Here is a 23818-nt window from a genome sequence, read left to right on the forward strand (position 1 = left end):
AAGTGTACGTAGAATGAACAACGCAAACTGTTCACTTGGACTGACATGTCGATGCCATTGTTTATACTTGGCATAAATCTCCAGCTCTTTTCATCAAGTCCCATAAATATATCCTTCTGTTCCTTTCTTTCTCTCTTTTTTATATTTATGTAGCTTCCCATTAAATCAATCTATTATTTATTCCATATTTTCACTAATATCTTTCCATTTGACCAAACCTGGATACGTACATCAATTGTGATCTGACCAAGCTCCATGACAGTTGAAGTAAGACCTAACTACTCCTGTACTTAAATCCTCTTGCAATAAAGACTGTCATTTCTATTAGCCTTCCTAATAGGTTGCTGCACCTGCATGATATCTATCTGACTTATCAATAAGGACTCCTAGATCCCTTTTATATCTACAGTTTCCTACCCTTTACCATTTAAGAAATGTTCCATACATCATCTGCTCCTACCAAAACAGATACCTCATATTTTTCCACATTATATTCCGTCTGCCATGTTTGTGTCCAGTCAGGATGCTGTCCAAATCCTCCTGAAGGTGTTTTCATCTTCCCCATGACACAAATTCCTGCTCAACTTTGTGTCACCTGAAAATGTGGAGATATTATATTCGTCCCTAAATTATTGATGAATATTGTGAATAGCTAGGGCCAAAGCACTGATCCTTGTCATACCCCACCAGTCACAGCCTGCCAACACAAATTTGATAACATTTATTCCCTAGTCTGTTTACTGTCTGTCAGCCAATCATTAATGCCTGCCACCTATGACCTCTATTAATCCATTACCACTTATCCCATTTCCTTTAATTAGCCACCCAGCCTTCCATGGGAATAGAGTCATGGAGTTAGCCATAGAATTTTTAAGCATTCATCTATACGGTTCCCATTTTCCAGCACTTGATCTGTCACCTTCAATGTCATGATGCTTCAAGTGCTTATCTAAATACCTGTGTCTACCATCTTTTTTAACAATGAGTTCAAAATATTCACCATCCTCTGTGTGCAAGTTTTTCCTCAAATCTTCTTCTATCGTCTTGTTCCTTAGCTTAAAACTGTGCCTTTGGCTATTGACCCCTCTACTATGTGTAAAAAAAGTTTCTCTCTGTCTGTGCCCCTCAAAAGCTTTGAATCTGATGAAATACCTTTTGAACATCTCAGCACATTGCATCCTTCAATCCTCTTTAGCAAGTTTTTTTGTAACGTCCTCAAAAAACTGCAACAAGTTCATCAAATACAATTTCCAATTGCAAACCATACTGATTATACCTAATCAGATAATTTTTCTCCAAGTGTCTATTTATCCCATCCTTTATAATAGATTTTAGTGTTCCCTGATTACTGGGCCGAGGAATAAAGAACAAAGAAAATTATAACACAGGAACAATAGACAATAGGTGCAGGAGTAGGCCATTCAGCCCTTCGAGCCTGCACCGCCATTCAATGTGATCATGGCTGATCATTCCTAATCAGTATCCTGTTCCTGCCTTATCTCCATAACCCTTGATTCCACTATCTTTGAGAGCTCTATCCAACTCTTTCTTAAATGAATCCAGGGACTGGGCCTCCACTGCCTTCAGGGGCAGAGCATTCCACACAGCCACCACTCTCTGGGTGAAGAAGTTTCTCCTCATCTCTGTTCTAAATGGTCTACCCCGTATTTTTAAGCTGTGTCCTCTGGTTCGGCACTCACCCATCAGAGGAAACATGTTTCTTGCTGCCAGAATGTCCAATCCTTTAATAATCTTCTATGTCTCAATCAGATCCCCTCTCAGTCTTCTAAACTCAAGGGTGTACAAGCCCGGTCGCTCCAGTCTTTCAGTGTAAGGTAATCCCTCCATTCCAGGAATTGACCTCGTGAACCTACGCTGCACTCCCTCAATGGCCAGAGTGTCTTTCCTCAAATTTGGAGACCAGAACTGCACACAGTACTCCAGGTGTGGTCTCACCAGGGCCCTGTACAGCTGCAGAAGAACCTCTTTGCTTCTATACTCAATTCCTCTTGTTATGAAGGCAAGCATGCTATTAGCCTTCTTCACTATCTGCTGTACCTGCATGCTTGCCTTCATTGACTGGTGTACAAGAACACCCAGATCTCTATGTACTGCCCCTTTACCTAAATTAATTCCATTGAGGTAGTAATCTGCCTTCCTGTTCTTGCCACCAAAGTGGATAACCATACATTACCCTTTGTTTCCTATCGGCCAACCAATTTTCAATCCAATCTAGTACTTTGCCCCCAATACCATGCACCCTAAGTTTACTCACTAACCTCCTATGTGGGACTTTATCAAAAGCTTTCTGAAAGTCCTGGTACACTACATCTACTGGATCTCCCTTGTCCATCTTCAGAGTTACATCCTCAAAAAATTCAAGAAGATTAGTCAAGCATGATTTCCCCTTCATAAATCCATGCTGATTCTGTCCTATCCTATTACTACTATCCAGATGTACCGTAATTTCATCCTTTATAATAGACTCCAGCATCTTTCCCACCACTGAGGTCAGACTAACTGGTCTATAATTTCCTGCTTTCTCTCTTCCCACCTTTCTTAAAAAGTGGTATAACATTAGCCACCCGCCGATCCCGAATCTATCGAACTCTGGGAAATAATCACCAACGCATCCACAATTTCCCGAGCCACCACCGTCAGTACCCTGGGATGTAGACCATCAGGCCTCAGAGACTTATCAACCTTCAGACCTAACAGTCTCTCTAACACCAAATCCTGGCAAATATAAATTCCCTTCAGTTCAGGTCCTTCAGCCACTGTTACCTCTGGGAGATTGCTTGTGTCTTCCCCAGTGAACACAGATCTGAAGTACCCATTTAATTCTTCTGCCATTTCTTTGTTCCCTGTAATATATTTCCCTGTTTCTGTCTTCAAGGGCCCAATTTTAGTCCTAACCATTTTTTTGCTTTGCACATACTTAAAAAAGCTTTTACTATCCTCCTTTATATTTTTGGCCAGTTTACCTTCATACTTCATTTTTCCTCTGCATATTTCCTTCTTAGTAATCCTCTGTTCTTTAAAAGCTTCCCGGTCCTCAGTTTTCCCACTTATCTTTGCTATGTTATACTTTTTCTCTTTTAACTTTATATGTTTCTTAACTTCCCTCATCAGCCACGGCCGCCCATGCCTCCTCCTGGGATCTTTCTTCCTTTTAGGAATGAACTGATCCTGCAACTTCTGCATTACACACAGAAATAGCCGCCATTGTTCCTCCACAGTCCTCCCTGCTAAGGTATTGCACCATTGAACTTTGGCCAGCTCCTCCTTCATAGCTCCATAGTTCCCTTTATTCAACAGAAGTACTGTCACTTCCAACTGTACCCTCTCCCTCTCAAATTGCAGATTGAAGCTGAATGTATTATGGTCACTACTTCCCAATGGTTCCTTCACTTCGAGGTCTCTGACCAATTCTGGTTCGTTACACAATACTAGATCCAGAATTGCCTTCTCCCTGGTCGGTTCCAGCACCAGCTGCTCTAAGAATCCATCTCTGAGGCACTCCATAAAGTCTCTTTCTTGAGGTCCAATACCATCCTAATTCTCCCAGTCTACCTGCATGTTAAAATCCCCCATAACAACTGTAGTAACATCTTTGTGACAGGCCAATTTCAGGTCCTGATTCAACTTACATCCGACATCCAGACTACTGTTTGGGGCCTGTAGATGACTCCCGAGAGGGTCTTTTTACCCTTAGTATTTCGCAGCTCTATCCACACTGACTCTACATCCCCTGACTCTAGGTCCCCCCACGCAAGGGACTGAATATCCTCCCTTATCAACAAGGCCACCCCACCCCCTCTGCCCGTCAGTCTGTCCTTACGATAGCACGTGTAGCCTTGAATATTCATTTCCCAGGCCCTGTCCACTTGAAGCCACGCCTCAGTTATCCCCACAATATCGTATGTGCCAATTTCCAAAAGACCCTCAAGCTCATCCATCTTATGTCTAATGCTTCGTGCATTCACATGCAGTATTTTTAATTTGTTACTGCTCTCACCCTTCCCATCAACCCCTATTTCACTCAACCTTACAGCATGATCCCTTTCTGAATTTTCTGCCTCACTGATACAGTTGTCTTTCTTGACTTCTCTTGTTCTAACTTTCCCTTCAATTTCCTTTTTATACATCCAGTTTGTCCCCTCCCCCCCCCGCTACTTAGTTTAAATGTAGCTGTGTTGCAGTAGTAAACCTGCCTGCCAGAATGCTGGTCCCTAACCTATTAAGGTGCAAACCGTCTCTCTTGTAGAATTTATGCTTACCACAAAATAAACCCCAGTGATTCAAGAACTTAAATCCTTGCTTCCTGCACCAGTTCCCCAACCACACGTTCAAGTCTATTATCTCCCGTTTCTGGCCTCACCAGCCCGAGGAACTGGAAGCAAACCAGAGATAACCACCTTGGACGTCCTGCTTTTCAGCCGCCTTCCTAGTTCTCCGAAGTCCCGCTGTAGTATGTGCCTCCTCTTCTTCCTGACATCATTTGTGCCGACATGTACCACCACATCTGGCTCTTCACCTTTGTCCTTGAGGATTTCCTGCACTCTGTCCGCGATGTCTTTCACTCTGGCACCAGGAAGGCAACACACCATCCTTAAATCCCATCTGCTGCCACAAAAACCCCGGTCAGTTCCTCTCACGATGGAGTCCCCTATTCCCACGGCTCTGTGCGATGTCCGACTCTTCCGCTCTGCCTCTGTGCCAACTTTTGATTGACAGACCTGGCCGCCTTGTGAACTGGCAGTGTCATCAGTCTCTACTGTTTCCAAAAGCTTCAACTTGTTCCTGACAGGTACTTCTCCCGGGGTCTCTTGCACCTGTCTCCTCTCTGCCTTCCTCATCATCTGCTCTCTTCTGGCATGATTGGTGTAATAACCTCGCTGAAGGTCTTGTCCAGAAAGATCTCGTTCTCTCGGATGAGCCTAAGGTCCTCGAGTTCTGCAATATGCTCGGTCAATACCTGAATGTGCACACACTTTCCACACATATACAAAGCAGACACACCAGAGTCATTGACCTCCCACATCAAGCACGTAGCACACTGAACCAGCTGGGCAGTCATGTCTTCACCCTCTTCAACTGTGTCGTAATCACTTCACTCACCCTCCTTGTCAAAGACTTCTGAGCTGAAGCCTCACTCTTCGATTAAAAACTTCCTTAGACCCTCTTTTTGTAGCAAGTCTGTAGACTCTTAATTTAGGTTAGAGGAGGAGGGAGGGAGGGAGGTCCTACTTTGTAGGATCTGGGGTTTAGAACACACCCACTCTAATAGCAAATCACTTACCTTCCCGACCGGCTTTGTGCTCCGCCTGAACTTCCGCCCAGCTCCCTCCACTCTCTGCTGCGAATAGCCTTCGGCCCTCCAAGCCTGTCCTATCCAGATCCTCTATCTAAATCTGTTGCCTATTTTCTAAGGATCCGTATCCCTCTGCTCCCTACCCATTTATGTATCTGTTGAGATACATCTTAACTGTCACTATCATGCCTGCTTCTACCGTTTCCATTGGCAACACATTCCAGGCACCCACCACCCTCTGCGTAAAGAGCTTTCCACATATATTTCCCTTCAACTCTTCTGCTCTCACTTGAACTAGTGACCCTAGTAATTGAGTTCCCCAGTCTGGGGGAAAAACTTCTTACTATCCACCCTGTCTATAGCTCTCATAATTTTGTACACCTCAGTCAGGACCCTTGCAACCTCCATCTTTCTAATGAAAATAATCCTAATCTACTTGACCTCTCTTCATAGATGGCACCCTCCAGACCAGGCAACATCCTGGTGAACCACCTCTACGCCCTCTCCGAAGCATCCACATCCTTTGGTAATGTGGCGAACAGAACTGCACACAGTATTCCAAATGTGGCCGAGCTAAAATCCTATACAACTGTAACACGGTCTCCATTTTGAGAAACTCCCTACCACTACTTCTCTATCTCCTGTTGCCCAGCCAGTTCTCTGTCCATCTAGCTAGTATACCCTGGACCCCAGCCTATCATGAAAAAATAATCAAACATCTTACTGAAGTCCATGTATATGACATCTACAGCCCTTAGCTTATCAATCAACTTGTCACTTCCTCAAAGAATTCTATTAAGTTGGTAAGAAATGACCTTCCCTGCACAAAACCACGCTGATTGTCACTTTTTCTTCCAAATTTAAATAGATCCTATCCCTCAGTGTCTTCTCCAGCAGCTTCTCTGCCAGTGATAACAGACTAACTGCTCTATAGTTGCCTCGATTATTCTTGGTTAAAAATCACACAATACCAGGTTATAGTCCAACAGGTTTAATTGGAAGCACACTAGCTTTCGGAGCGATGCTCCTTCATCAGGTGATAGTGGAGGGCTCAATTGTAACACAAAATTTATAGCAAAAATTTACAGTGTGATGTAACTGAAATTATACATTGAAAAATTGATCGTGTGTTAAGCCTTTCATCTGTTAGAGTACAGTGATTGTTCACTTCTTTCTTGTGTAAATCACAAAACATTTTTTTAAAAAGTTGCATTCTCAGGTTAGCTGTTAACAATAGTGATAGTTAGACAATATGTTGAAGGTGTTGGCCCCCTGTGTTCTCTGTCTATGCCACAATGCTTAGATTGATTCTAATCTAAAAGGTGAGAGAACGGAGTTTTACATAAATTCATGCAGTTTTTGAGCTCAGAGTTCTACATGAATGCATGCAATTATTGAGCAAAGTACAATGTAACCCTGCAAGTACAAATTCACCCCACAAAATATATGTGTGCATGTGGGTCTTTGTGTCTGTCTGTCTGGGTTGGGGATTGTGAGTGTAAGAAAGTGTGTGTGTGTGTGTATGTAGTGAGTGCAGAGTGCCTTAAGTCTGTGATGGGTGCATGTGGGAGTGTGTGTGTCTGAAAGGGTGTGTGTGGGTGTCTGTGTGCGCCTCTGTGTGTGTGTATGTGTGTATAGGAGTGCCTGTGTGTAGGAGTATCTGTGTGTGTGTATAGTGCAATGGTAGTCACCTGTAATGTGACATGAATCTAAGGTCCCGGTTGAGGCCCTCCCTATGGGTACTGAACTTAACTATCAGCCTCTGCTCGGCCACTTTTCTCTGCTGCCTGTCCCAAAGTCCATCTTGGAGGATGGTCACCCGAAGGTACAAGGCTGAATGTCCTGGACCACTGAAGTGTTCCCCAACTGGGAGGGAACCCTCCTGTCTGTTGATTGTTGTGCGGTGCCCATTCATCCGTTGTCGTAGCCTTTGCTCGGTTTCCCCAATGTACCATGTCTCGGACATCCTTTAGGAGAAAGTGAGGACTGCAGATGCTGGAGATCAGAGCTGAAAATGTGTTGCTGGAAAAGCACAGCAGGTCAGGCAGCATCCAAGGAGCAGGAGAATCGACGTTTCGGGCATGAGCCTGAAGAAGGGCTCATGCCGGAAACGTCGATCCTCCTGCTCCTTGGATGCTGCCTGACCTGCTGCGCTTTTCCAGCAACACATTTTCAGCTCCGGGCATCCTTGCCTGCAACGTATAAGATAGATAACGTTGACTGAGTCACATGAGTACCTGCCATGTACAAGGTGGGAGGTGTCCCCACGCATAATAGTGGTACCTATGTCCACACTCTGACCCGTCTTGCAGCGTCTACAGTGACAGGGTTGTATGGAGTTGTCCTGAGAGCCAGGCAACTTGCTACGAACAACGATCTGTTTGAGGTTTGGCGGTTGTTTAAAGGCAAGTAGTGGAGGTGTGGGGAAGGTCTTGGTGAGGTGTTCATCCTCATTGATAATGTGCTGCAGGTCACGAAGAACATGGCGTAATTTTTCAGCTCCTGGGAAGTACTGAACAACGAAGGGTACCTTGTCAGTTGCAGCATGTGTCTATCTCCTGAGGAGGTCATTGCGGTTCTTGCTGTGTCAAGTCTGAACTGGCGGTCGATGAGTTGAGCATTGTACCCTGTTCTTGTGAGGGCATCCTTGAGTGCTGCTAGGTGTCCGTCATGTTCCTCCTCATCTGAGCAGATCCAGTGTATGCGTGGGGCTTGTCCGTAGAGGATGGCTGTTTTAATATGTTTTGGGTGGAAGCTGGAGAAATGTAGCATTGTGAGGTTGTCTGTGGGTTTGCGGTAGAGTGTGGTGCTGATGTGTCCATCCTTGATGGAGACGCATGTGTCCAAGAATGAGACAGATAGTTGAGAGTAGTCCATGGTGAGTTTGATGGTGAGATGAAACTTGTTGATGTTACTGTGTAGTTTTATCAGTGACTCCTTGCCATGGGTCTAGAGGAAGAAAATGTCGTCAATGTACCTGGTGTACAATGTTGGTTGGAGATCCTGCATCGAGAAGAAATCTTGTTCGAACCTGTGCATAAAAATGTTGGCATATTGGGGTGCAAATTTGGTCCCCATGGCTGTTCCGTATGTTTGGATGAAGAACTGGTTGTCAAAGGTGAAGACGTTGTGATCAAGGATAAAGCGGATGAGCTGTAGGATGGTGTTTGGCGATTGGCAGTTGTTGGTGTTGAGTACTGAGGCTGTTGCCACGATGCCATCATTGTGGGGGATGCTGGTGTAGAGTGCGGAAACATCCATTGTGATATGGAATGTTCCTGGTTCGACTGGTCTGTGGGTGCTGAGTTTCTGTAAGAAATCCGTAGTGTCGCGACAGAAGCTGGAGATTCCTTGTACAATAGGTTTCAAGATGCCTTCCACATAGCCGGAAAGATTCTCACATAGGGTCCCATTGCCCGACACGATGGAACGTTCTGATGTGTTGGCTTTGTGTACCTTTGAAATGCAGTAGAAGAGACACACACTCCCACACTCTCACATGCACGTGGCTTGAGGGCGCGTAGGGAACTCTGAAGGACTGGATCCAAAGTTCTGGTCAGTGTGTTTAATTCTCGCTGTGTACTTTGGTCAGATCAGCTGATAGTTGCCTGTAGTGTTCCTGGTTGGTCAGTTGTCGGTACACTTCCTTGCAGTAATCTGTTCTATCCTGAATGACAATGGCTCCTCCTTTATCTGCTGGTTTGATGACAATGTTGTGATTGATTTTGAGAGCCCGGATGGCATTGCGCTGTGAACGGGTGATATTTTGCTCTACCTTGTGGGTACGGCTGATGAATCTGGCATTTATATATTTCCTGACTGTTTGAGCATACATGTCAAGCCCAGGGCAGCGGCCCTCCAGTGGGGTCCAAGTTGACACCTTCTTTGATCGCTCCTCTACAGATCCCTGTGATGACTGTTCTAGTTCATCAGTGGGATCACTGCCGACGCCTTGAAAGAATTCCCGGAGTCTCATTCATCTGATGAACTCCTGTATGTCTGCTGCCAGCACCAACGGGTCCATTTTGGTGGTGGGGCAGAAGTTGAGACGCCTACTCAGACTTCAGTCTCTTCCGGTCGAAGGATTATTCTTGCTACCCTCCTTAAACAAGGGGGCAACATTAGCAATTCTGTAGTGCTCTGGACCTCCCCCATGTCCAAGGATGTTGTAAAAATGTTTGTTAAGCCCCCAGTTATTTCCTATCTTGCTTCCCTCAGTAACCTGGGATTGATCCCATCCAGACCTGGAGATTTGTCCTCCTTAATGCCATTTAGAATACCCAACACTTCCTCCCTCCTCATACCAACTTGACCTCGAGTAATTGAGCATCTATCCCTAACCTCAATATCCGTCCATTTTTTCTGACTCCACCCATATCTTTCCTCCTTTGTCCCTGAGTGGGCCAACCCTTTCCCTAGTTACCCTCTTGCTCCTTATATATGAAAAAAGAGCTTTGGAATTTTCCTTAACTCTGTTTGCTAAAGATATTTTGTGCCCCTTTTAGCCTTGTTAATTCCTTATTTCAGAGTGGTCCTAGTTTCCCGATATTTTTCTAAAGCTTTGTCTGTTTTTGGTCATCTAGACCTTATGTATGCTTCCTTTTTCCTCTTAACTAATCTCTCAATTTCACCTGCCATCCATGGTTCCTTAATCTTGCCATTTCTATCCCTCATTTTCACAGGGACATGTCTGTCCTGCATTCTAATCAACCTCTCTTTAAAAGTCTCCCACATATCAAATGTGAATTTACCCTCAAACAGCTGCTCCTAAAATATAATCCCTAACTCATGCCAAATTTTCGTATAGTTGGCCTTCCCTCAGTTTAGCACTCTTCCTTTAGACCACTATTGTCTTTGTCCATGAGTATTCTAAAACTTCGGAATTGTGATCACTATTCCCAAAGTAATCCCCTACTGAAACTTTAACTACCTGGCAAGGCTCATTCCCCAACACCAGGTCCAGTATGGTCCCTTCCTGAGTTGGATTATTTATGAACTGTCCAAGAAAACCCTCCTAGATGCTCTTTACAAATTCTGCTCTAAGTGAATCCCAGTCAATGTTGGGAAAATTAAAGTCTCCCATCGCCATCACTCTGTTGCTCCTACATCTTTCCATAATCTGTCTCTATATTTGTACCGCTATCTCACACTCACTGTTGGGAGGCCTCTAGTACAGCCCCAACATTGTTACTGCACCCTTCCTATTTCTGTGCTCTGCCCATATTGCCTCACTGCTTGAGTCCTCCAGAGTGCCCTCCTTCAGCACAGCTGCGATATCCAGTCTGCCCAGAAATGCAACTCCTCCACTCCTTTTACCTCCCTTTCTGTCCCGCCTAAAGCATCTATATCCTGGGATATTTAATTGCCAATCATGCCCTTCCCTCAACCAAGTCTCAGTAATAGCAATGACGTCATACTCCCAAGTACTAATCCAAGCCCTAACTTTGATGAGGTTCCGCATGGTAGGCTATTGTACAAAATACACAGTTTTGGGATTGAAGGTGATTTAGTGGTTTAGATCAGATATTGGCTAGCTGAAAGAAGACAGAGGGTGGTGGTTTATGGGAAATGTCCATCCTGGAGCTCAGTTACCAGTGTTGTGCTGCAAAGAGCTGTTTTGGGGCCATTGCTGTGTGTCATTTTTATAAATGATTTGTATGTGTACGTAGAAGGATGAGTTAGTAAATTTGCGGATGACACTAAGGTAGGCAGAGTTGTAGATAGTGCTGAAGGATGTTGTGGGTTAGAGAGGCATAGATAAGATGCAGAGCGAGGCTAAAAGTGGCAAATGGAATTTGATGTGGAAAAGTGTGACTTTGGAATGCAGAGTACTGGGCTAATGATAAAATTCTTGGCAGTGTAGATGATCAGAGAGACCTGATTGTCCAGGTGCATAAATCCCTGAAAGTTGTCACCCAGGTTGATAGGGTTGTTAAGGAGGCATACGGTGTGTTGGCATTTATTGATAGGGGGCTTGAGTTTCAGAGCTACAAGGTCATGCTTCAGCTGTACAAGACACTGATTAAGGCCACGCCTGGAGTGTTGTGTACAGTTCTGGTCACCGCATCATAGGAAGGTTGCGGAAACTTTGGAAGAGATTCAAAGGAGATTTACTAGGATGTTGCCTGGTATGGGAGGAATGTCTTACAAGGAAAGGCTGAGGGAAGTGAGGCTGTTTTTGTTGGAGAGAAGAAGGTTGAGAGGTTACTTAATTGAGATGTATAAGATAATCAGAGGGTAGGATAGGGTGAGCCATTTTCCTCGGATGGTGAAGGGTAACACAAAGGGATATAGCTTTAAATTGAGGGATGATAGATTTAGAACAGATATCAGAGGTAGTTTCTTTACTCAGGGCCGTAGGGGCATGGAACGGCCTGCCTGCAACAGTAGTAGACTCGCAAAGTGAAGGTCATATAAATGGGCATTCGACATACACATGGATAATAATGGAACATTGTAGGTTTGATGGGCACCAGAATAATTTCAACTTCGGCGCAACATTGAGGGCCTGTACTACGCTGTAATGTTCTATGTTCTGTGTTCATCTGCCTTACCTACTACACTTGCATTAAAACAAATCACTTCAGACTACCTGTCCCTTTATGTTCTTCAACTGCTCCATGCCCACTCTTCACCCTAGTCACGCTGACTTAATTTTCCAGTTCCTTACTGAATTTAGTTACTGTCTCCTTACTGTCCATTAACCTCCTCATTTGGTTCCCATTTCCTTGCCATATTAGTTTAAACCCTCCCCATCAGCATTACAAAAGCACCCCATGACATTGGTTCCAGTCCTGCCCAGGTGAAGACCATCCAATTTGTAATAGTCCAACCTCCCCAAGAACTAGTCCCAATGTCCCAAAACTGTGAACCCCTCCCTCATCTCTCAAGCCACTCATTCATCCTGCCTATTCTTTCATTTCTACTCTGACTAGCATGTGGCACTGGTAGAAATCTTGAGATTACTACCTCCACAGTCCTACTTTTTAACTTGGCTCCTAACTCCCTAAATCCTGCTAATTCCATTTAATTCCCAAAAGCATTGGTAGGGGGATTGAGTTTCAGAGCCATGAGGTCATGCTTCAGCTGTAGAAGACACTGGTTAAGGCCACACTTGGAGTATTGTGTATAGTGTCGGAAGGTTGTGGACACTTTGGAAAGAATTCAGAGGAGATTTCCTAGGATGTTGCCTGGTATGGGAGGAATGTCTTACAAGGAAAGGCTGAGGGAAGTGAGGCTGTTTTTGTTGGAGAGAAGGTTGAGAGGTGACTTAATCGAGACACATAAGATAATCAGAGGGTTAGATAGGGTTATATGCATCACAGCAGCTGACTGTTCACCCTCTCCCTTCAGAATGTCTTGCAGCCGATCTGAGACATTCCTGACCCATGCACGTGGGAAGCAACATACCATTTGGGAGTCTCGCTTTCGATCACACAGCTGCCTATCTACTCCCCTTACAATCGAATCCCCTATTACTATAGCCCTTCCACTCTTTTTCCACCCTTCTGTACAATAGAACCTGCCACGGTGCCATGAACCTGGCTACTGTTGCCTTCCCTTGGTGAGTCATCTCTCCCAACAGTATCCAAAACGGTATACCTGTTTTGGAGGGAGATAACTGTGGGTGATACCTGCGCTGCATTCCTGCTCTTTCTCTGTGTTTTGGTCACCCATTTCCTTTCTCCCTCAACAATCCTGATCTGCGGTGTGACCAATTCGCTAAGCGTGCTATCCGCAACCACGTCAGCATCGTGGATGCTCCAAAGTGAGTCCATCCGCAGCTCCAGTGCCATCATGCGGTCTAACAAGAGCTGCAACTGGCCACACTTCCTGCACGTGAAGGAGTCAGGGACAATCAGCTGCATCCCTGAACTCCCACATGGTCTGGAATCTCCTGCCATTTTTACTCATAAGCTTAACTTAGTCCAACTATAGTATCAAATAATGGATAAATGAAATGAAAAAAGAAGGAAGAGTGGCAGATGGAGTTTAATTTAGATAAATGTGCAATATTGCAGACCAGAGCAGGAGTTGTCTCGTTAATGATAGGGCCCTGGGGAGTGTTGCTGAATCAAGATCTAGAGGTGTTGGTGTATAGTTGTTTGAAAGTGGAGTCACAGGTGGACAGGGTGATGAAGAAGGCATTTGGTACTTGCCTTCAGTGGTCAGTGTGCTGAGTATAGGAGTTGAGTCGTCATGTTGCAGCTGGACTGGATATTGGTCGTGCCATATTTGGAATACTGCATACAATTCTAGTTGTCCTGCTCTGGAAATAATATTGTTAAACTTGAGATGGTGCAGAAAAGATTTGCAAAGGTGTTACTGGGACTAAAAGGTTTGAGTTCTAGTGAGAGGCTGAATAAGCTGTGGCTTTTTACCCTGGAGTGTTGGAGGTTGAGGGGTGACCTAACTGAGGCTTTAAAAATCATGAGGGACATGGGTATGTTAAATAGCCAAGCTGGTTGCCTACAATGGGGCAGCCCAAAACACGAGGGCGTAGCTTTACGGTGAGAGGGGAAGGATTTTGACATGCAACTGGAGGTGTATGGAATGAGCTGCCAGAGGAGATGGTGGACGCTGGTGCAATTGCAATATGTAAAAGGAATCTGGTGGGTATATGAATAGGAAGGGTTTAAAGGAATATGGGCCAAATGCTGGCAAATGGGACCAAATGCTGGCAAATGGGACAAGGAGCATTTGGTATCTGGTAATGGACAAGTTGGACCGAAAGGTCTGTTTCTGTACTGTATGAACCAATAGTTCTCTGACTGTACTAATGTACTATGAAACAGATCCATGCTTCCTGTTTCTGTCTTTCTGTCTTCTTTCGTTGTGTGGTGACATTTGCTAACTTCCAATCTGCAGGAATCATTGTAGTATCTGTAGAATTTTGAATAGCCACTCCGACACACGGAGAGGTCGACTATCAGGTCCTGGGGATTTATTAATATTCGGTGTTGTTAATTTCTTCAGTATAATCTTACTATTGCTAATTTCCTTCAACTCCTCATTCTCCATACTCACTCGGATCTCTAATTTTGGGAGATGTTTTGCACCTTCCTCAGCTATGGCAGAGCAGGCCAAATGGCCAACTTCTGCTCCTGGATCTTATAGTCTAAAAATAGACACAAAGTAATCATTTAGTTACTCTGCTATTTCTATATTATCAATTTTAAATTCTCCCTTCTCTACCTGTAATAGATCTGCATTGTCTTGGCCAGACATGTCCTTTTATATACCTATAGAAGCTTTTACAGTCCATTTATGTTCCTTGCCAGATTGTGTCCATATTCTATTATTCTTTCCTTCTCAGTTTCTTGTTTGTCTTTTCCTGTATTCCAAAAACTTTCCAATCTTAGATTTTTTATTTTTACTGGCCCCTTTCATATATTCCTTACCTGTGCATAGTAATTGGTGTGCAGCAACTGTCAAATTGTCCTGATTGCTTTCTCCCTCTACCCATTGGTGTGCTGACATCTTCTTTGCTCTGTCCCCTTCTATAGGTCCAGAGTTCTGGTGTTCAATCACATACTTTGAAATGGATGTGCAAGTGGGGGAGATGTTCAAGGTTCCCTCAAGCTGCCCAGTAGTGACAGTTGATGGCTATGTGGATCCTTCAGGAGGAGATCGCTTCTGCCTTGGCCAGCTTTCAAACGTACATCGTACTGATGCCAGTGAGAAGGCCAGGTTAGTGTACATGGTGATATTGTAGAAACTAGTGTAAGAGACTTTATGGCTGACTGGTGCTATTGCTGTCTCACAGCTGTGTATACTCTCCTTCACCCTACAAACTAATGTACTTGCCTCAAGTGATGAGAAAGTCTCTTCCCAGCCCACTATATGTTTCTCTTTAGACTAGACTTCCAAAGCAATGTCACAAAAGTTTTTTCCACCAATTCTTTTATGTTCATTCCCAGGGAACTGCACCTCCATCATGTGATCTGTGAGCCTCTGCCTATGGTGAATGTCCCTAAATCAGAAACCCTTGGAGACTTTTGCTGTAAATTTTTGTTTTATTGGGTGAATGTGATACCAATTGTGGTATCAGTCTATGCTGAGCAGGACATTCCAAGCTCAATCCACATGCCTTGCTGCCAGAGCTTGGGCATCCTTCATTCGAGGGGATGAGATTCGGCAGAATCCTTGTTCATTGATGTGAAAAGTATACCTATGTGTGCTGAGGGCAGTATGGCATTTAGCTATGATTTTTTTTTTGTTGTTATTCTTTCTTGGGAGGAAAGGGCAGCATTTATTGCCCATCCTAATTGGCCTTGAACTGAGTGGTTTGCTGGGCTGTTGCAGACAGCAGTGACAAGTCAACCACATTGCTGTAGGTCTGGAGTCACAGATAGACCCAGACCAGATAAGGACAGCAGATTTACTTCCCTAAAGGACATTAATGACCCAGATTGGTTTTGACAACAATCGATGATAGTTTCATGGTCGCCATTACCTCGGATTTTTGTTTTGCAATTTCAGATTTAATGATTTCTGATGTTAGCTGATGTTATTATCACACAAGTCAGATCTGCGTTGCTCATTGTTTTTTTATTTAACATGGTGCTATCTGACTGAAACAGAAACTGTAATGCTGCAGATTTGATTTGAACAATAAATAGAAGTTTATTACGCAAAAGAAATGAGGATAAAAAAGGAAAATCCAAGCTATTTATATCTAACACAACTTGAAAGATTTTGAAACGAAATAAACATGCAACATTCCATCTATCGCAGCAGCAAACCTTTACTCTAACACCAGAGAGAATTCCCTTCCCATCACATGGGAAGGTTTGACTTAATTCCTGTTTTCAATACCTGGTCTTGATTATTAACACAACTGAACTTAGACTTTTTCAAATTCAAAATACTCCATCAGGGTTCAAACGAGTACCTCTGGTCTGGAACATTCAAGCTAAGCCCTTACTCTCAAGTTATCTCTTTCTACTGTAAAAAATACTGTTAAAAAAAATACACTTTGGTAAGAGTAACAAGAAGATGGGGTACTGGGCTAATGGTCGGATACTTGGTAGTGTGGATGAGCAGAGGGATCTTGGTGTCCGTGTACACAGATCTCTGAAAGTTGCCACCCAGGTAAATAGTGCTGTGAAGAAGGCATATGGCGTACTGGCTTTTATTGGTAGAGGAATTGAGTTCAGGAGTCCTGAGGTCATGTTGCAGTTGTATAAGACTCTGGTGCGGCCGCGTCTGGAGTATTGTGTGCAGTTTTGGTCGCTATACTATAGGAAGGATGTGGAGGCACTGGAACGGGTGCAGAAGAGGTTTACCAGGATGTTGCCTGGTATGGTAGGAAGATCGTATGAGGAAAGGCTGAGGCACTTGGGGCTGTTTTCATTGGAGAAAAGAAGGTTTAGGGGTGACTTGATAGAGGTGTACAAGATGATTAGGGGTTTAGATAGGGTTGACCATGAGAACCTTTTTTCACGTATGGAGTCAGCTATTACGAGGGGGCATAGCTTTAAATTAAGGGGTGGTAGGTACAGGACAGCTGTTAGGGGTAGATTCTTTACTCCGCGAGTCGTGAGTTCATGGAATGCCCTGCCAGTAGCAGTGGTGGACTCTCCCTCTTTATGGGCATTTAAACGGGCATTGGATAGGCATATGGAGGATAATGGGCTAGTGTAAGTTAGGTGGGCTTGGATCGGCGCAACATCGAGGGCCAAAGGGCCTGTACTGCACTGTATTTTTCTATGTTCTATGTTTACAATTAAGCACTTTTTTGACATGTTATGCTATGGACTGGCGCATATGAAACTAGATTGAGAATGTTGAGGTAAATTTAACTTCTAATTCTCTGCTGGGTTGTAGGAAAAAAGAAGAGTTACTTGTGAAAGCACCACTTTTAACCTGAATTGTAGCACAGTTCTTAAGTGAATGAACTGCATATTAACTCTCTGCATCACCTGAATGTTCACCTTGTATCAGGCTATGACAGAATTTGGTGAAATCGCGTAGAATTTACCAACCAATATGCACGTGTATTTGCAAGTGGATGTAATGTATTTTGTATTTAAAAATGTAACTGAGACTATGAATGGAAATGAAGGACTGGTTTCTGTGCTTGTTTGTGTGTTCAAGACTGCACATTGGTAAGGGGATCCAGCTGGAGTGCCGTGGTGAGGGTGATGTCTGGATGCGATGTCTCAGTGATCATGCAGTATTTGTACAAAGCTACTATCTGGACCGAGAGGCAGGCCGTGCACCTGGAGATGCTGTACATAAAATTTATCCAGGGGCGTACATCAAGGTGAGAGTGGATTCTTCGTTCTCAATTGTGACAAGTGTGGAATGCAATGTCTTCAGTCTAAACCATGCTGTTGCAATGAAACAAACATGCCTGAGGAAACAAAAGAGAGGATGAGTTGTCCCAGGTTTTTCTGTATATGGCAGCTGTGATGCATCTTTAACTTATTGCTTAAGTTTTTATTGACAAATACTCTACAGCAAATTGAAATATTGTCTTTCAGGCATTTAATTACAAAGATCCATCATAAATTCCATTATATTTTTATTCCTAATACCTCATCCTCAAGTTTTCCAATCTCTGCAACCCAAACTTCTCCCTACCACCCATCCTCAGAACTCTATGCCTCTGATTGTGATTCCCATTCTTTGGCACCAATTGTAGCCCATGTTCCTCTGTTGTGGAACTCTCTCCAGTTCTTTATCCAAACTTTTGACCTTTATCCTTCATCTCAGTATCCAATTTTTCATTTCATGAGAAGATTTCAATTCTTTGGTTCTCATTAAAGGTAATCTATAAATGCAAGCTGTTTTCCTTTCTTTGTGAATTTTAGCCAAACTCGTTCTCTCAGAACTTTAAAATGGTTTCTGATACCTCCTAAGGTAGGTTTAGTCTGGTCATTGAGAACAGATGGAATTATGAACAATGTATTCAGCAGCACTTCCTGGGTAGGTGTTCAAATATTCGAACTCTGAGATGATAGTGTAGCTGGACCTTCTGTTCACCAGCAGTTGCATTTATACTGAATTTTTAACGTAGTCAAGCATCCTAAAGTGCTTAAAAGATCATTATAAAACAAAACTCATTCCAAAGCAGCTCATGGAACGTGGACGTCATTGGCTGGGCCAGCAGTTTTTGAATATAGAATCTCTACAGTGTGAAAACAGGCCCTTTGGCCCAACAAATCCACACTGACACTCTTAACAGTATCCCACGCAAATGCATTCCCCATTCTTTACATTTACCCCTGACAAGTACACCTAACCTTCACATCCCTGAACTCGATGGGAAATTTAGCGTGGCCGGTTCACCTAACCTGCACTTCTTTGGACTGTGGGAGGAAGCCCATTCAGACACACATTCAGAAACCCATTTGCACAGTCAGTTGCCTGAGGCTGAAATCGAACCCAAGTCCCTGGGCACTGTGAGGTAGCACTGCTAACCACTGAACCACCGTGCCACCCCATTGATTGGCAATCCCTGTTGTAAGGGCAAAGGTCGTGATGAGCTGCTGTGTTGAACCACCATTTGCTGTACATAGACCCACAGTGCCACTAGGGAGGGAGTTCCAGGATTTTGATACTGTAACCGTGAAGAAACAATGATATGTTTCCGAGTCACGATACTGAATTGCTGAAAGGGGAACATGTAGGGAGTGATGCTCCCATCTATCTGCTCCCCTTGTCCTGCTGGATGGTGGTAGTCATGGGTTTGGAAGGTACTGTCGAAGGCTCTTTCATGAATTTTTGCAATGGATCTTGTAAATGGTACATACTGCTGCAGGTGAACGTCAAATTCCCTTTGTAAAAGTATTGTGGATGTACCTATGTCATCTGAATTACAACAGTTCAAGTCTTTGGCAAGGTTCTGCATTGTAGACTAATTACTTAAGTTAGATCACATGGGACTCAGGGTGAGCTTGCCAGTTGGATGCAGAATTGGTTTTATGGAGACAGGGTGGTGGTTGAAGGTTTTTTTTGGACTAGGGGCCTGTGTTTTGCAGGGATTGATACTGGGTCTACTTTTGTTTTGTCATTTATAGAAATGATTTGGATGAGAATATAGGAGGCATGGTTAATAAATTTGCAGGTGACGCCAAAATTGGTGGTATGGTGGTCAATGAAGAAGGTTATCTAAGGTTCCAAATAGATCTTCATCAGTTGGGTCAATGGGCTAGGAGAAAATGAGGACTGCAGATGCTGGAGATCAGACTTGAAAAGTGTGGCACTAGAAAAGCACAGGAGGCCAGGCAGCATCCAAGGAGCAGGAGAATTGACGTTTCGAACATAACCCCGTCATCAGGAATGGGCTGACGCATAGCAGATGGAGTTTAGTTTGGATAAATGTGAGGTATTGCATTCTGGTAACACAAACAAGGACATGTCTTATACAGTTACTGGAAGAGCTCTGTGTAGTGTTGTAGAACAGAGACTTAGCGGTTCAGGAATGTAATTCTTTGAAATTTGAATCATGTGTCGATAGTGTATTTTAAGGCATTTAGCACACTTACCCTCATTGCTAAGACCTTTGGTACAGGAATTGCGAGGTTGTACAGGGTTGTGTGGAGTTCTGGTTGCCCTGTTATATTAAGGATATTATCAAAGTGGAAACGGTTCAGAAAAGATTTGCCAGGATGATGCCAGGAATGGGAGGATTGAGATATAAAAGTAGACTGAAAAAGCTGAGGTGTATGAGGTTGACCTTCTTGAGGTTTATAAAATCACGATAAGGTGAGTGACAAGGATCTTTTCCATAGGCTGTAGGAGTTCAGAACGAGGGGGCATATTTTTAAGATGAAAGGAGAAAGCTTTAAAAAGGATATGACGGGCAGCTTTTTTGCACAGTGTGGTTCATGTGTTGAATGAACTGCCGGAGAAAGTGGCAGGTGCAGTTATAATGTTTAAAAGACATTTGGATAAGTTCATGAATAGGAAAGGTTTGAAGGGGTTATGGGCCAAGCAAGGCAAGTGCGATGAGTTAAGTTTGGGAACGTGGTCAGCATAGACTAGTTGGACTGAAGGTCTGTTTCCATGCCTTATGACTCTATGTTGACTCACCGTTACTCTCCCAAGAGCAAGTAAGGATGGAAACAAATGTTGGCCCAACCAACATCACTGACATCCCATGAAATAATAATAAAACTAAGGCTGACACTCCATTGTACACAGAGGAAATGCTACACTGTCGATCAGGCTGGGACCTTGGAAGGCAAGCAGGTTCCCACTTTCCCATTGCACTAATTTGACAAATGAGTGAGGTAACCTTGTCGAGCCAGCTCATATTTATCCCTCCATTCTCATCACTGCAAATATTCTGATTATTGCCACAGTGTTGTCTGTGAAGGCTTTCTGTTTGTGTTTGCTCTGTTACCTCTGACCACATTTCAAAAGCATCTTGTTGGCTGTAAAGCGATTTGGAACATCCTAGGATTGCAAAAGGCACTGTTCATGTGCTAGTGCTTTTGTCTTTCTTTCAAGGTAAGGAGCACTGTCTTGTTAGTTTGTCTGAAATGGGGTGTAATTTATCACTGTCTTGTTTCTGTGCAGGTGTTTGATTTGCGTCAGTGTCACCGACAGATGCAGCAACAGGCAGCCACAGCACAGGCAGCAGCAGCAGCTCAGGCCGCAGCTGTGGCTGGGAACATTCCAGGCCCTGGATCTGTGGGAGGCATTGCTCCTGCTGTTAGTAAGTATCAGTACATCCCACATATATATTGCTTGTCCCTGCAGAACTAACATCAAAAACATTTAAATTCTTTGAGAATTTAAAACAAGGTGCCATCTGCCCTATCTTCTAGATGTCAATGATCCCATGGCAGTCTGCAAAAGACAACGGAGAAGTTCTTTGTGTCCACGTGCATGTTTGTCCTCTAACAAGTGTTCCAAAGAAATTGTAGCACTGCCTAAAGTGAAAACTTTAGTCAGGATGCAAATTTGTCCATTTCCTTTTTGCATCAATGTTGAGATGGAATCTGTGGTTTTGGAACTTAATTTTAAATCAGCCCCAAATTGGAAAGGATGCTGAACCTTCAGCTTTCTGAAGACACTTCAAAAGTTGGGTTGTCACTTGAAGCTTGAGGAAGGACACAATGTTTCTGTGAGTGTTGAATTGGAAGCACCCACATTTGATTAGAAAAAAAAGCCATAATTCAAAAGAGAATGAACAAACTTGAATTCAAAAGAGAAAGGAGAAGATTAGAAAGGGAGGAGTTCATGTTGGAATTAGAAAAGCTTGCAGTATGTGTATTGAATGGAAAAGTTGAGGATGACCAAGATTACACTCCACATATTTATTACTTTATAGATTTGTAGATTCATACACTGCAGAAAAGTCCCTTTGGCCCATTGAGTTTGTAGTGACATAACTACTACAAGTATGTTAATCTAATTTCCTGCACTTGTCCCACATCCTTATGGTATTTGAGGTATCCAAATATCTTTTAAAGGCTATGTTTCCGGCCTCCTCTACCTTCCCAGGCAGTACATTGTAGATTCCCACTACCTGCTGAGTGGAAAGATTTTTTCCCAAGTCCCTTCTGAATCTCCTGCCCTTTATCCTAAACTATGCCCACTCGTGATTGACCCCTCAACCAAGGGAAACAGCTGCCCTACTCTTCCTCTTTATCCAGTCCTGAATTGTCTTCGATATCCAGGGTTCTCTGAACTTAGCGCTGCTCGAACTTCCTCGAAGGGTACAAGTTGGACATGTACTCTCCTGAACTCCTATTTTGAAACCCCTCCCCACATTGCTCCGCTGCACAGGTTTTAAGGAATTTGTCCCCTCAAAACCCTTATATTATAACTTATGTTGGGAAAGTTGAAATCCCCCAGTATAATGACCTGAGATTACTTGTGCATACCTCTGTGAACTGTCTACATATTTGCTGCTATTTTTCCCCACTGACTCTTTGGGGGCCTACAATTCACTCGCAGTAAAGTAGCTGCCCTTAACATTCCTAAGTTCCACCCATGCCATTAACTCATCAGTCTTACCTATTACCCTCAAGCATTAAAGACTGCAGCCTTGCCCTACACTCTTGACACTCGACATAGTTGAACTCACTGTGACTTGCTATAGCATGATATGTCTCTGTTTCATCGATAATGTGTGACCCCCATAGTTCTTTGTCTCTGGCAAATAATATTTGTCTGATATCTAAATTTAATGAGGAGAGAGAGAGAGAGAGCACGTACTTTGTGTCATTAGAAAATAAGTGCCAGTTGTCTGAAACAATGCTGCTGTACTCCTTTTAGTGTTTCATGAGAATCGAGGTGGAGACATACTCCTATTTTGCAGAGGAGCTCTCAGGTGACTGTGACAGTAAAGACTGCTGTTCTCCATGCCTATGAGTTAGTGCCAGAGGAAACAGGGCCATAGCTGCTGTTCTTAAAATAAAGGAAGCTGCAGTGATAACCTCCAAAGTTACAGATTAACTCAAGCATATTAACAGCCTGTCCCATCTGGAGACTTCGAGAAATTGCAGAGGTGGGAATTTTGAGAATGGAAAGATGTCGAACTCTGCTGATGAAGGTGGCATAAATGCAGCCGACAAGTAGTAAAAGAGAAATTCGAGAGGATGTTTATTTTAAGGGGGTGGAAATGCCTACAAAAGGATGTAAAAAGGCTGAGTGGAAATGAGAGAAGTTTGTAGCGTCCAGAAAGTGCTATCCTAGCTAGGAAAGCTCAGAACAAACAGGTAGTTCTCCACGTGTATATTGATTGTTCTCTGCACCCTGATTCACTATAAACATTTTCTGTTTGAAATAATATCCCCATGTTTGTCAACTAAAGCAGGCAAGTTAGTTGTCATCCTTAGAGTTCAGTTGTTTAGGGTGTAGGTTTGATATCCGGATGTTTCATTACCTGGCTAGGTAACATCATCAGTGGCGACCTCCAAGTGAAGCGAAGCTTTCTATTTATATTTTTCTCCTGGATGGGGTTCCTGGGGTTTGTGGTGATGTCATTTCCTGTTCATTTTCTGAGGGGTTGATAGATGGCATCTAGATGTATGTGTTTGTTTATGGCGTTGTGGCTGGAGTGCCAGGCCTCTAGGAATTCTCTGGCATGTCTTTGCTTAGCCTGTCCCAGGATAGATGTGTTGTCCCAGTCAAAATGGTGTTCTTTTTTATCTGTGTGTAGGGCTACGAGGGAGAGTGGGTCATTTTTTTTGTGGTAGCTGGTGTTCGTGTATCCTGGTGGCTAACTTTCTTCCTGTTTGTCCTACGTAGTATTTGTGGCACTCCTTGCAAGGAATTTTGTAGATGACGTTGGTTTTGTCCATGGGTTGTACTGGGTCTTTTAAGTTTGTTAGATTTTGTTTGAGAGTGTAGGTGGGTTTGTGTGCTACTAGGATTCCATTGTTCAGTTGTTGTGGCATGTGACATGAATTTTTCTCTACATGGTTTGCTGAAGGTATTGATGCAAATGATTTTCTGTTTCCTTGTTTAGGGTTAATTTTAAGATGTTGCTGATTAAAGGTGTGGGGCTTTGTGAAGAAAGGATGTGGTTGGCATTAAGAC

The 23818-nt window shown here is 43.5% G+C and overlaps 1 protein-coding gene across 5 annotated transcripts in view; it reads left to right on the forward strand.

The window, feature by feature from the left end:
- The window catches only part of smad10a (SMAD family member 10a), a 129352-nt gene that overhangs the window by 99258 nt on the left and 6276 nt on the right, over positions 1-23818 (forward strand). For all 5 annotated transcript variants that reach the window (XM_060820748.1, XM_060820751.1, XM_060820752.1 and 2 more), the window contains 3 exons: positions 14821-15004; positions 17414-17582; positions 20846-20984. In XM_060820748.1, the coding sequence (XP_060676731.1) occupies positions 14821-15004; positions 17414-17582; positions 20846-20984 (492 nt within the window). The remainder of the gene's footprint in view (positions 1-14820; positions 15005-17413; positions 17583-20845; positions 20985-23818) is intronic.

This window comes from Hemiscyllium ocellatum, chromosome 50 (genome assembly GCF_020745735.1).
Source record: "Hemiscyllium ocellatum isolate sHemOce1 chromosome 50, sHemOce1.pat.X.cur, whole genome shotgun sequence".
Classification (NCBI taxonomy): domain Eukaryota; kingdom Metazoa; phylum Chordata; class Chondrichthyes; order Orectolobiformes; family Hemiscylliidae; genus Hemiscyllium; species Hemiscyllium ocellatum.